Genomic DNA, 12,244 nt, shown 5'->3' with positions numbered 1-12,244 from the left:
TCTTCAGGTCTGAATTTCCTAAATTTTCAGCTCGCGCTTCGCGCTCGCAAGATTTGATTAGTGAAATGGGTATGTTAATCATGATTACAAGTGCTTTATGTGCATGTTTAGATGTAATTCTAACAAAATCAGCAAGCGCTTATTGGCACTCGCATTAGATGACTATGGTGAGATGTGTATACTCTTAATGCATTCCTAAAATATAGTCCTTAAAATCTTCCTGTTTTGGGGTCAATATTTACAAAAATTTCAGCTCGCGCTTCGCGCTCGCATTATTTAGCGAGACAGGTACATATCATGATTACAAAAGATTTATTATAATGTCCCCTTTTAGGTCTAAATATCAAAAATTTTAAGCTCGCGCTTCGCGCTCGCATTATTTGACCAGTGAGAAACATATCCGTTTAATGGCACTGTCCTTAAAATGTCTCTGTTAGGTATACCTGGCAGCTGGGCGCGCTTCGCGCGCTCACTTAGTGACTCAAAACTTTTGCTGGTGCCCCCCCAATGCCGTGACCCACGGTACGCCACTGGATGATGATATTATATATTCATGTTGATTTATATGAATAAAGCTAAGAAGTAACTATTAGGACTACCCCTTCAAAGAAACAAACAAAAATCATGTTCGAGCGGCCGATCGGGGAAAATTTGGCTGAAAAAAATTCCGCCCCCCCCCCCTATTGGCGAAGGCTGGATCCGCCCCTGCAATTTGTCCTTAGCTCTTAGCTTGAATTGTCCCGCCAAAACAGTCCTTAAAATGTCTCTTTTTCCGGTCAGCAGGCCTATATCAAATTTATACTTTCATTAGTATTTGCGCTTCTTGTTCGCATCATCTATTTAGGAATATACCCAATTCTTTTTCATGAATACAACAAGTGAAAAAGAGTGTTTTTTATTTATTTTTTTCTTTTAGTGGATGAGTGGTTCCTCTCGATATCCCCTTCTCGATTTTATCTTATAAAGCCCTCTATTGGCGACTTTATGCTAATTAACAATCTCTTTCCTTCCAAAATGTCGAAGCGAGGTATGCGATAATAAAATTATTAACGCACAAATCTGTCTAAATCCATGCAATCATGAAAGAATGTATTAAAAATGATATCATATGAGAATAAGCGATGTATTTTTTTACTCTGTAGTGAAGGCATTTCAAATATATTTGGTGTAATATTGAGTTCCTGCATGAAAAAATACGACTATTGATGTATCTCGGCCCGAGCACTTCGTCCGTGTGAAACGGACATGATTGATATATATGCGAGTCGGTGGTGACTAGTCGATAGAATGTCTAAAAATTAAAAACCATCCATTTGTTTGGGTCACAGTAGTAATATCCGCCTTAAGATGAAGATCTAACTTGTTGGTTTTTTATGTTTTGTATTGTAGACAGGAGTCTAGTGAAAAAAAGTTTAAATTTTCATTCGTGCTAGGCTTACTTACACTACACAGTTACACTACAGTCTTAGGACAGTGGCTGCGGGGGCTTTTCCCCGCTAGCTGGCTGTGTATGTCTGCTGGAGAGCGGCGGCATGCGCATGCCACTCATTCAATGAACAAGGACTAACCTTGTTCTCAGTTACATCTCCATTTGTTGCAAAATAAGGGTAGCAATGTTTGGCTTATTTTCTCTTTTACTTTGGGACAAATGCTTGATTTTTTTACACTGTCTGTTACTCTGTTTCCATTACAGCTATAGGGTCTACATCATATTATAACTTGACTCTTAAGTAAATTTGATTCTTTATTTTTAAATTTTTTTTTTAAAATTAAAAATAGAGATTGAAAAATGAAAATTTTCTTACCATATTACTTTCCACCAATAGAGGGCGTACACAAAAATATGCAAAAAATTTAAGTTTTTGAGCGCTCTGGTGAATAGAAAAATTATTCCCTGGTTACTAATGAAAAATAAATTGCAAATGTATGGAAATTAGTAATTTTGGTCACAAAAGTGACATTTTAATGATTTTTTAAAGTGTGTGCTGTATACAGCATTGGCATACCGTCCATAGTCCCTACCTGTAGATTCCCCACAGGCGGGATGGTTGCAGTGAACAAGTGCGGCATGCCATGGTCTTGGTTCAGGAGACTCTGCTCAGTGCTCAGCTGCCAGGCACAGAGAAAGAAGAGACTCCCTTCATATAAGAAATCCCTCTTTGTTCAAGAGGGATTTCTTATGAAGGGAGTTGCGTCCCCATGTCTGCGCACCTGGATAAAAATAACTTATATATATGATTCAAGTTTTCAACCAGTTGAGGCGCATGGCCAATATGGGAGACAATCTCCAATATTGGAGACTTGCTTTGCAAACAAACAAAAGAAATATAAACACCAACAAAAGTGGAATTTTGTCCACCCAAAATTTTGTCTCACTGAGGTCAGAAGCCCATTTGTTTTGTGTGTGGATGACAACAAAAATCCTTATCAAAACAAAAGTAGACAGTGAATTTTCAGAGTAGATTTTTATTTGCCGCCAAGCTAATCCTTTTACAGCAAATGTAAACAAAGGAAATTAGTCTCCCAAACTGGAGACTCTGAAATTGGATACCCTAATTCTTTACGAAAGTCTCTGATATTGGAGATAATCTCTCTCATGGGAGACAGTCTCCCATATTGGCCGTGCGCCTCTACTGTCAACATGAATTTCTGGTGCTAATAATGCAGTTTCACTCGGCTCCGGCCTAGCCCTACCTACAGTACAGTAGGCTCGAGGCGCTGGTCAGAAAATTCGGATTGTCCCAGTTTACAGGGACTGTCTCAGTTTTTAAAGATTTCTCTACACAAGAAATCTAGGAAAGTTCATTCACCTGTCAAGTGCCAACACCAATCAAGTGTGCTAGTCAATGTAAACATATCAGGTTTCATATCAAGATTATTGGAAGACGGTAATTCATGAAAATAGACGGTGAACTGGGGGGAATTAAAGGAGAATGAAACTCTTGGAGCAAGTCAGCTTTTGTGAAAGCAGAAAAATCAAAGAATAAGATCAACAAAAGTTTGAGTAAAATAGGACTAGCAATAGAAGAGTTATGAGCATTTGAATGTCGAGATCACTAATGCTATGGGGATCCTCCCATTGGCAATGCGACCAAGATCGATGATGTCACAGATGAACAACTCTCCCCTTTTGGACACTGAAAATATACCCCAAAACATATCTTTTTGCTCATTCTAATCATATGACGAACGATTTATCAATGATATAATGTTGTGAAACCTCTGTACTTGTGAAACCTCTGTACTCTCTCATAAAGAGAACACCTCACCTTGTGATAGACTGTAAAAGTGAGAATATAAGTGAAATAAGTACTAAAGTAATGAGGGAGTTGTACGTGTGTGACATCACAGATCTTGGTCGCATTGCCAATAGGAGGATCTACATGGCATTAGTGATCTCAATATTCAAATGCTCATAACTTTCTTATTGTTCATTCAATCTTCCTCAAACTTTCAACAATATGTTTCTTTGATTTTTCTCTTTGATATGGATTCAGCTGGTTTCAAGGGTTTCATTCTCCTTTAAGGTCTTTGAATCAATTTTTACTTTTAGCACTCTCAAATCCCGTAATTGATGTCTTTGTCCCGTAGGGAGAAGTGAAAAAAAAAGTCCCCATAAACAAGGACAGTCTCGATTTATCAAGACATGATTTGTCTTGGTTTAGGAATATGAGGATATTCTTGTTTTCTGGGACAATCCCAATTTTTGGACCAGCGCCTCTACTGACCTAGGCTAGCTTCAACAAGCAAATTTCCCCACCTAACGGTAGACTCTATTTTTATTGTGTTTGCTTACTTCAGTCCATATGTTAATCTCAAAATTATGGCAAAGCGAAGCGCATTGTCTGACTGAGAATTCAAACGACGTCAAGTTCAAAAAGCCGCAAATCAAAATACAGCCGATCGCGATATTTGGAAAAGCAGTTGGCACATTGACCTTGTTGATGAAATGTGACTGAGAAGTGAGAAACTTGCCATGACATTTGCGAACAATTTTTGGTGGGGAAATTTGCTCGAAGTCGGCTGGTGTGAAACTGCATTCGCGCCGAATTTCTTTCTATTCCACAAATATTTTCAATCCAAATGTGTCCCAATTTTCTAAAATAAATTTGAGAGAAATAGGTCTACCAACATGACCAAGTCTTGTTTCATGGAAAAACCTTGACCAGTCATTTTCAGATTTAAACTAAATGGTGACCCTGCCATGTCTGTGCACCCATGATTCACTATTCTAATTCACATGGCAGAAAGTATTGTGGGGATTTTGATTAGAAACTTAGAAGGGCTGCTCAAGTCATGGGGAAGGGCGCCCAACAGCGCTGTGTGAGTAAACCTTCACACATCGCCATGGAGCTGTGTATAGATCTACAGTGCGTCCCAAAAAAAACTATACACTTTTGAAATGGCTGCCAAATAAAAAATGTAGCACTTTGGGGGAAAAGACTTATAGATATGGAAAGCCAATAAAGTCAACTTTCAAATGACACCAAAAAGTTGGAAAACTATTCATGCTTGAGCGAGCACTGCCCACTGAAACAAAGGGTATGAAAATTAGGGTGGGCCGGAATTAGCCTTCCAATTTCTTTCAGGTTTTTTTGTTTGGTACTTAAAAGTTGAGGGTTATTTGGTGAATTAAAGATCATTTGTGATCAGTTTGTTGTTTGTGAAAATTTAATGCGTTATTAAATTGAAATTTAATGCATGAGTGATCATGAATTGCAATTTTTAGTGCAGCATTTTGTCTTTATCATGTGGATCTCAACAATGTGTTCATGAGAGTCAGGAGAAGAGGGGGTAATATGACTTAGGTAGGTGAAGTACGTTGATGGGATAAAGGTCAACAGAACATTTAAGCAACCCCTCTCTCCATCTCAACCCCCACCCCCCCCCCCCCCCACTTCTCTCCTGAGAGATTAAGCTCGGCTAGACTGGGCAGGAATTAGCCTTACAGTTTTTTGGAGTGGTTAGTCCTTTGGAACTTGCTAAGCTAAGGGTGTTAAGCTAAATTGATGAGTAAGATAAGTTTTGGTTTCTTGGGCAAATTTCACGAGTTACTAAATTGAAATTTAATGCATGAGTGAGCCGGAGTTGTAATTTTAGTGTAGCATATTCATCTTTTGGACCTCAGAAGTGTGTTCGTGAGAGGCAGAGTAATATGATGGTACCTGTTACAAGCAAGAGGGCGAGATATGCTAAGACTTGGTTAAAAGGGCATTCCTCTTCTTTTTGTCCTTTTTACATATTAATAGTCATATGTACCATCCCTTCTCCACCTCCATTTCCCAGCCCCCCCCCCCCCTCTCTCTCTCTGTGTCTCTTTTCCTGGATTGTAGCCTATTCAAAACTTAACTGCCAAGTGACCGGTGGCTGATGGTCAATTTTTTTTGTTGAATCATTACCAAGAAATTTAATGATTATGATGATTAATGAAATAATTTATTGAAAAAAAATGAATGTTTGATTGATCACATTGCACATTGAATGAGTTGATTTACTAATAAATTGTTGATTCAATGATTGATAGGAAAAAGTTGATGCCCCAATTCAGAATTTATCCTTAAATCGACATTCTGCTCTGGACTTCACGCATACATGACAATAGCCATTAGTCTCACAACAGGAGGGGAAGATGGGAAAGAGGGAGGGGGAGGGTGGGAAAGAGGGAGGGGGCGGGGACTCAATGTTCTGTTGACCCTTATTCCATCAACCTGCTTCTCCCACTTAAATCCTATCTCACCCCCTATCCTCCAGACTCCCATGAACACATTGCTGAGATCCACATGACAAAGTTGAAATGCTGCCCAAAAAAGAGATCCAAATGATAAAGTTGAAATGCTGCCCCAAAAGTATAATTTATGCTCACTAATGCATTAAAGTTCAATTTAATAATTTATGAAATTTGCTTATGCAACCAAAACTGGTCATGGTTGATCATTAATTTATCACAACGCCCTTAACTTTGCAAGTTTAAAAGGATTTGCCTCTTAAAAACTGACACAAATTGGAAGGCTAATTCCAGCCCACCCTAATTTTCATACCCTTTGTTTCAGTGGGCAGTGCTCGCTCAAGCATGAATAGTTTTCCAACTTTTTGGTGTCATTTGAAAGTTGACTTTATTGGCTTTCCATATATGTAAGTCTTTTTCAGCAAAGTGCTCCATTTTTTATTTGGCAGCCATTTCAAAAGTGTATAGTTTTTTTTGGGACGCACTGTATAGGGAATTCAGAAAGGGCACAAGGGCAGCGCATGTGGATGATTCCACCTTTTCTTTCCCAGAAACCTCTAAGATATATTTATCTCTAATTTAAGGGGGGAATGAAATTTTTTTTAATGTAAAAATTATCTATTCCTTCACCCCTCCACCATTTCTCCTGTTTTGTACACAACCCAAAATGGCGATACGTGACTGTCTACTTACTCAACGCTGTAGGGCTCTCTTCCCGAGCATTTAATTATGCAACTGTCCAGTCTTCCCCTTTGATATCTGTCTAAAAGTAAAGTTTGTGGTCGTCTACTTTTATTAGAATTGCACAGATTTGCATATATATACACACAGACATTGGCTTGGGGCACCTTGCCATACTGTTTGCCCATACATTAAATCTGGAATTGGAAAATCATTTTTCTGCTGGTTGATGTTGATGATAAGACCATGATGACCATTGCATATTTTTTAGACAAAATTTTTTGATGAGCTTTCAGCATATTTTGAGTTATATTAAAACCCTCCCAAAAAACAGAGTCAAAATTGGATACAAGTCACAGAATCTAACTTTGAAATTCTACCCTAAATTCTGGGCCTAAACTTGAAGTCATTATTGAGTGTCAGATCATACATGTATGTATTTCATATTTGGAAAGCTGTGTTGTGTGATGACACCTGAGGTCTGTTGATCGTGATGGTTGATGCCAGACAATCCTTGAAGTTTTAAAAATTGGGTGCCAGCTAACTCGGCACTTGTAAAAATTTGCCCCCCTTGAAAATTAGGTGCCGAGTTATCCAATATCGGATTGCTATTTTGTTTCACATGTCTGTATTCAAGTTAATTGCAATGTTTTCTCTAAGATTTCAACTGATTTGTGTATTCAGTATTAATCTTTACCAACTAAGTGACAAACTTCATAATTTTGTTTTTTTTAAATGTTTTGGATGGTGCTCGAATAAGATTTTCTAATAATTTTTTTATTTCTTTTTCAACCTTTTAAGGACGTGGAGGTTCGTCTGGATCCAAATTCCGTATCTCACTGGGTTTGCCAGTGGGAGCGGTTATCAACTGCGCAGACAATACAGGTATATTACATTTGCTTTTTTTTTTCAAGTATGGTAGCTCTTTTTCCTCCTTGGAAAGAAGGTTCTAGCAGATTAAAGGGATAAACTCTGTATCTATGTCCGTATCCAAGCACCTTGCAATTGGATTCTGAAATGCGTAATAGAGTACAGAAGTGTGAGGCCAGTTGCTATGGTGTCATGGCAGGTTGGTTTTAAACAGAGTCGCAGCTGACGGTTGTCGGCACACTTTGGCTCGTCTGAAAAATAGGTTGCAAGCGATCAAATTCCAATAGCAGCCATTTTCTCCTATGAGGAATACACGCTTTCATTTGGCGGGTACATTTGTTTAGAACCAGGCCGTCATGACACCGTGGCAACTGACGTCATTGCTATGGTACTTCATACTGGGAGCTGAATTTCCCCCCTGAATAATGCAACTTCATGTACCGCCTCCCCTATCTTATTATTCAAGCAAGAAGTATTCAATTTTTTACTATAAACAAGGAAGAAAAATGGTTTTTTGACTTGCATAAAAAATTAATTTCTTATAGCATCTCAGACTGTTTTCTCTTATTCATCATGTTTACAATTTTTGTATTTGATAAAAGGTGGTAAGAACCTGTACATCATTGCTGTGAGTGGAATCAAGGGTAGGCTGAACAGACTGCCTACTGCTGGTCTTGGTGACATGATCGTTGCTACTGTCAAGAAGGGCAAGCCAGAACTCAGGAAAAAGGGTAAGTCATCTTTATGAAAAAGAAATCGGTACAAGTATGTAGATCCGTTAGTCTGAACAGAAGCAGTGTTCTTGATTTGGAATTCACTTTGCAGTAGGGCTGTTATCGATAACGTCTTTATCGATAGTCTTGTCGATAATCGCTTGTTTTTGCCACTTAACGTTTCTCTTGTTGTCGAAAATACCCGCTATTATGTTGGGACACAGTGATTTTCCATGATTTTACAGAATTCACGGAAACAGCCTTTTGAAAGTGGCTTTTCCTCAAACAGAACAGCAACAGAAATTACTCCAAAATCTTAACAAATACAAATACTTACTAGCCACAAAACACAATCTCAACCCCACTTCGCTATAATCATGACAATCCAAACATTGTGTCTGCACTCCACTCCATTTCGATCAAATCGAAAACATCACAAGCAAGCGCAAGCTCAATTTTAGCAAAGTACCATCTAACGTAAGCGTAGAAGGAAGGCAGCACACGGTCATGTGTTGCTGCCCTCTACATTCAAAGATGTACAGCACGATATCGAAATGGCGGATTGGCGAAAGACGTTGACTGCTCAGAACGAAGCCAAAAAGCCTCAAAATTATCTATAAAGCTTCATCCAACCCTAATTAATATAATGCTAATAACGTGAAAGGTGAGGATATATTTATGCTAAAAATGTTTGTTAAAAGATGTTATGTAATCATTTACATCCGATGAACGCAAATTTTAAAGCTTTCTTGGTACAGTGGCAGATACAAATTTTGACCAACGCGAGTATGTGACATCGCTATAATGCATAAAAAATGCGTATTGATTATGTTCTTTTGTCAATAGTTATCGATATTGATAAGATATTTTAGCACGATATCGACAGAATTTTCTCAACGATAACAGCCCTACTTTGCAGTTCTTTGAATTATTTTAATATTCATAAAATTGATATGCTCTGTTAATGCCATTCACTGTCTTGGTCCATTTCATTAAAGATCCTGGGTTTTGATTGTCTAATCAACATAGTTGTCATGGATGATACTTGGTAGTTTTGTTCTTGGGAAAGTGACCATAATTGCATTTTCATGCAACAGGACTCTCTGCAATTTCATATAGGCCTAGGTTATCTTATTGTTTTTTATGAGAAATACTTGCCTATTCTTAACCCTAAATAGACTGGGCTATTTTGATGCCTAAGAAGACTGGGGGGGGGGGGGGAGGGCTGATTCAGCCCCCCCCCCCTATGATCTCGGCCATTGACCGAGCGATCGTGACGAAAATTGGCACGTGCATTACCCATGGCATAATCTCCAAGACTGTAGGATGAAATTTTCCGAAAAATCTCATAATTCATTAATTATGCTAATTTATGCGTAAAATCAAAGATTTGCTCTAATTAAGTAAATAAGGCCTCTAAACTGCTAATTTTTTATTCACAGACTCTTTCAAGGATTCTGATCAAATGTACTTTAAAAAAATTAAATATCACAATTCTTTTCTTACGTATTTTATTGTTTCTTATGTATTTCTTTGTTTTTCAACTTTTTATTTTTAATTGTTTTTTCAATGGAAATCGTCCGCTACTTTATTCTGACCATAAACAAGATGAAATTGATTGAATTGATTAGTAAAATTGAAAATAATGATACATTTATGAATTTTGGCTAAAAACACAATTTGCATTGGATTTGTACACAAATTCACGTTTTTGAGCAATTTCGGGTCGACATGCACTTACAAAATGTTGTGTAATTTTGGAACCACGTACCCGGACATCGCAAATTTGGTATGAAAAGTTGCGCAAGACTTAAAAGAAAAAAGTCATGGAACGGCGCGGCGCCAGCTTTTCACGTTACAGATTTATCGCGAAAAATGTCGAGGGGGGGGGCTGAATCAGCCCCCCCCCCCCAGTCTTTTTAGGGTTAAACCAATGAAATGATACCATTCAATAACTGGTAAGTTGCTTATAATCTATTTGAATTGGTCTCAGTTTTAATAGTCGGGAGCCTTGTATTCAAACCATTTTCTTTCCTCCAGTCATGCCTGCTGTAGTAATTCGACAACGGAAGTCCATCAGAAGAAGAGATGGCACAGTACTGTACTTTGAAGACAATGCAGGAGTCATAGTGAACAACAAAGGAGAAATGAAAGGTAGGGACATATTTGATATTACACATATTTGATTTGCCTGCAATTAAAAATGACCTTGTGTGTGGCAAGTTTTTATATCAAAAGTACATGATACCTCATGACCCCCATACCCCGAGACAGAGTGGAAATTTGAGAAATACAGTTATTCTATGGGCATTCAAAGAAAACTTCAATCATTTGCAAGTTTGCTTTAGGTCACATAATCATGTGTCTTGTGATTGATCTCTGATAGATTTTTCCAAGGAAAGTAGTTGAAAATTGATTTCTTACAATTTTTGTCTCGCCTGCATAGCAGAATGAGACTACAGGGGCCGCTTTTCCGACGGCTGCGTCGGCGTCATCAACATTGAAGTCTTAACCAAGGTTAAGTTTTTGAAATGTCATCATAACTTAAAAAGTATATAGAACTAGATCATGAAACTTAAACGTAAGAGCAATCAAGTATCCCTGAAAATCCTTTGCAAGTTTGAGGTCTCAAGAACAAGGTCAAAGGTCATTTAGGGTCAACGAACTTTGATAATGTTGGGGGTATTTGTGGAATTGTCACAACTTTAAAAGTTGATGGATCTAGTTCACGAAACTTGGATGTAAGAGCAAATATGTATCCCTGAATATCCTGTGTGCGTTTCAGGTCACATGACCAAGGTCAAAGGTCATTTAACCATAAAAGGCCCGGGGGGTGTAGATTTCGCCCTCTACATTTTTCGCGATAAATCCGCCAAGCAAAATTTTTTAACCACATCCCTCGCTGACTTTTTACTTTCAAATCTTGTGCAACTTTTTAGACCAAATTGTGATGCCCGGGTATGCAGTTACGAAATTACGCAACATGTAAGTGCATGTCGGACCCAAAACTGCTCAAAAACGTGAATTCATGTACAAATCCAATGCAAATTGTGTATTAGCAAAAATTCATAAATGTATCATTTTTTCTACTTTTACTGATTAAACTTGATTGATTTGTCTTGTTTATGCTCAGAATTAAGTCTGCAACAATTTCCATCGAAAAACCAATTAAAAACAAAAAGTAGAAAAACAAAGAAATACATGAATAAAAAACAATTAAATACATGTAAGAAAAAATTGCGATACCAAATAAATAAAAAAAACATTTGATCGGGAACCTACAAAGAGTCTTTGAATAAAAAATTAGCAGTTTTGAGGCAGTATATAGTTGATGAGAGCAAATGTTTTATTTCATGAATAAATTAGCATAGTTCATCAAATGAAAAATCTTATTATTTAGAAAAAAAATTAACCATACAGCCTTGTAGATTATATCGCGCACTACCATTGTGCAAATTTTTGCGGCGCTCACGCAATCAAAGGCCGAGATTCATGTCGCAAAAGAGATATGAGTATGACTTGTGCAGACTACTCTGTAATTTTATGCAAACCATAGTAGAGCTTTGGAAGCACCGAGTATCTTTGGATACTTTTCTTTGAAAATTTGAAGACCACCTCAAAAATACTTTATTCTCTCTCTCTCTCTCTCTTTCTGTTTTTCACCTGCTCTTGCTCCTGACAGGTTCAGCCATCACCGGTCCCGTTGCCAAAGAATGTGCAGACTTATGGCCCCGTATTGCCAGCAATGCCAGTACCATTGCATGAGGAGCACACACCATCATCCACTTAACCAACCATCAGCCTCATCAAAGAGTCCACATAACTGCAATGAAAAACTCATCCCATGTGATAGTCCTCTCTTCTGACTGAACTAATGACTTGTACAAAGTAATAAATGACAACCTCACAACAAACTTCTTGCTGCTTTCAATTCTGTTCTTTGTGAGTTTCATATTGTAATTTTCACTACATCAATACATTGGAACCTTTTTAGTGTTGAAGTGCCACATTTTAGTTGAGAGCTTGCATTCAGGATTGTTGAAAACCATCTTTGCCATTCAGATCTACAAACAATGAGAAAAAATATAATTTGCACAGTGTTCAATTTTCCTGCTTTGTGGTGATATACAAAAAAAAGATTGTATATAGTACCTGGAAAATTAAGGGCATTATTTGTAAGGGTGATTTCCTCGTAAACAAGAAATCAACTCATTTTAAAACAAAGGTTCCTCTGCATCTTTTGATTGTGTTATGT

General features: G+C 37.7%; 1 protein-coding gene across 1 annotated transcript; it reads left to right on the top strand.

Annotated features, from left to right (window-relative positions):
- The first annotated feature begins 986 nt into the window (after positions 1-986).
- On the top strand, positions 987-11,903 carry LOC129257710 (large ribosomal subunit protein uL14). The gene is made up of 5 exons (XM_054896101.2): positions 987-1,027; positions 7,208-7,291; positions 7,879-8,007; positions 10,030-10,143; positions 11,672-11,903. Exons 1-5 carry the CDS (start codon positions 1,015-1,017, stop codon positions 11,752-11,754), a joined length of 423 nt encoding a protein of 140 aa, XP_054752076.2. The 5' UTR covers positions 987-1,014; the 3' UTR covers positions 11,755-11,903.
- Positions 11,904-12,244: the final 341 nt, after the last annotated feature.

Source organism: Lytechinus pictus, chromosome 3, assembly GCF_037042905.1.
Source record: "Lytechinus pictus isolate F3 Inbred chromosome 3, Lp3.0, whole genome shotgun sequence".
Lineage (NCBI taxonomy): Eukaryota > Metazoa > Echinodermata > Echinoidea > Temnopleuroida > Toxopneustidae > Lytechinus > Lytechinus pictus.
The sequence above is the reverse complement of the archived record's forward strand: the minus strand, read 5'-3'. Positions and strand labels throughout refer to the sequence as shown.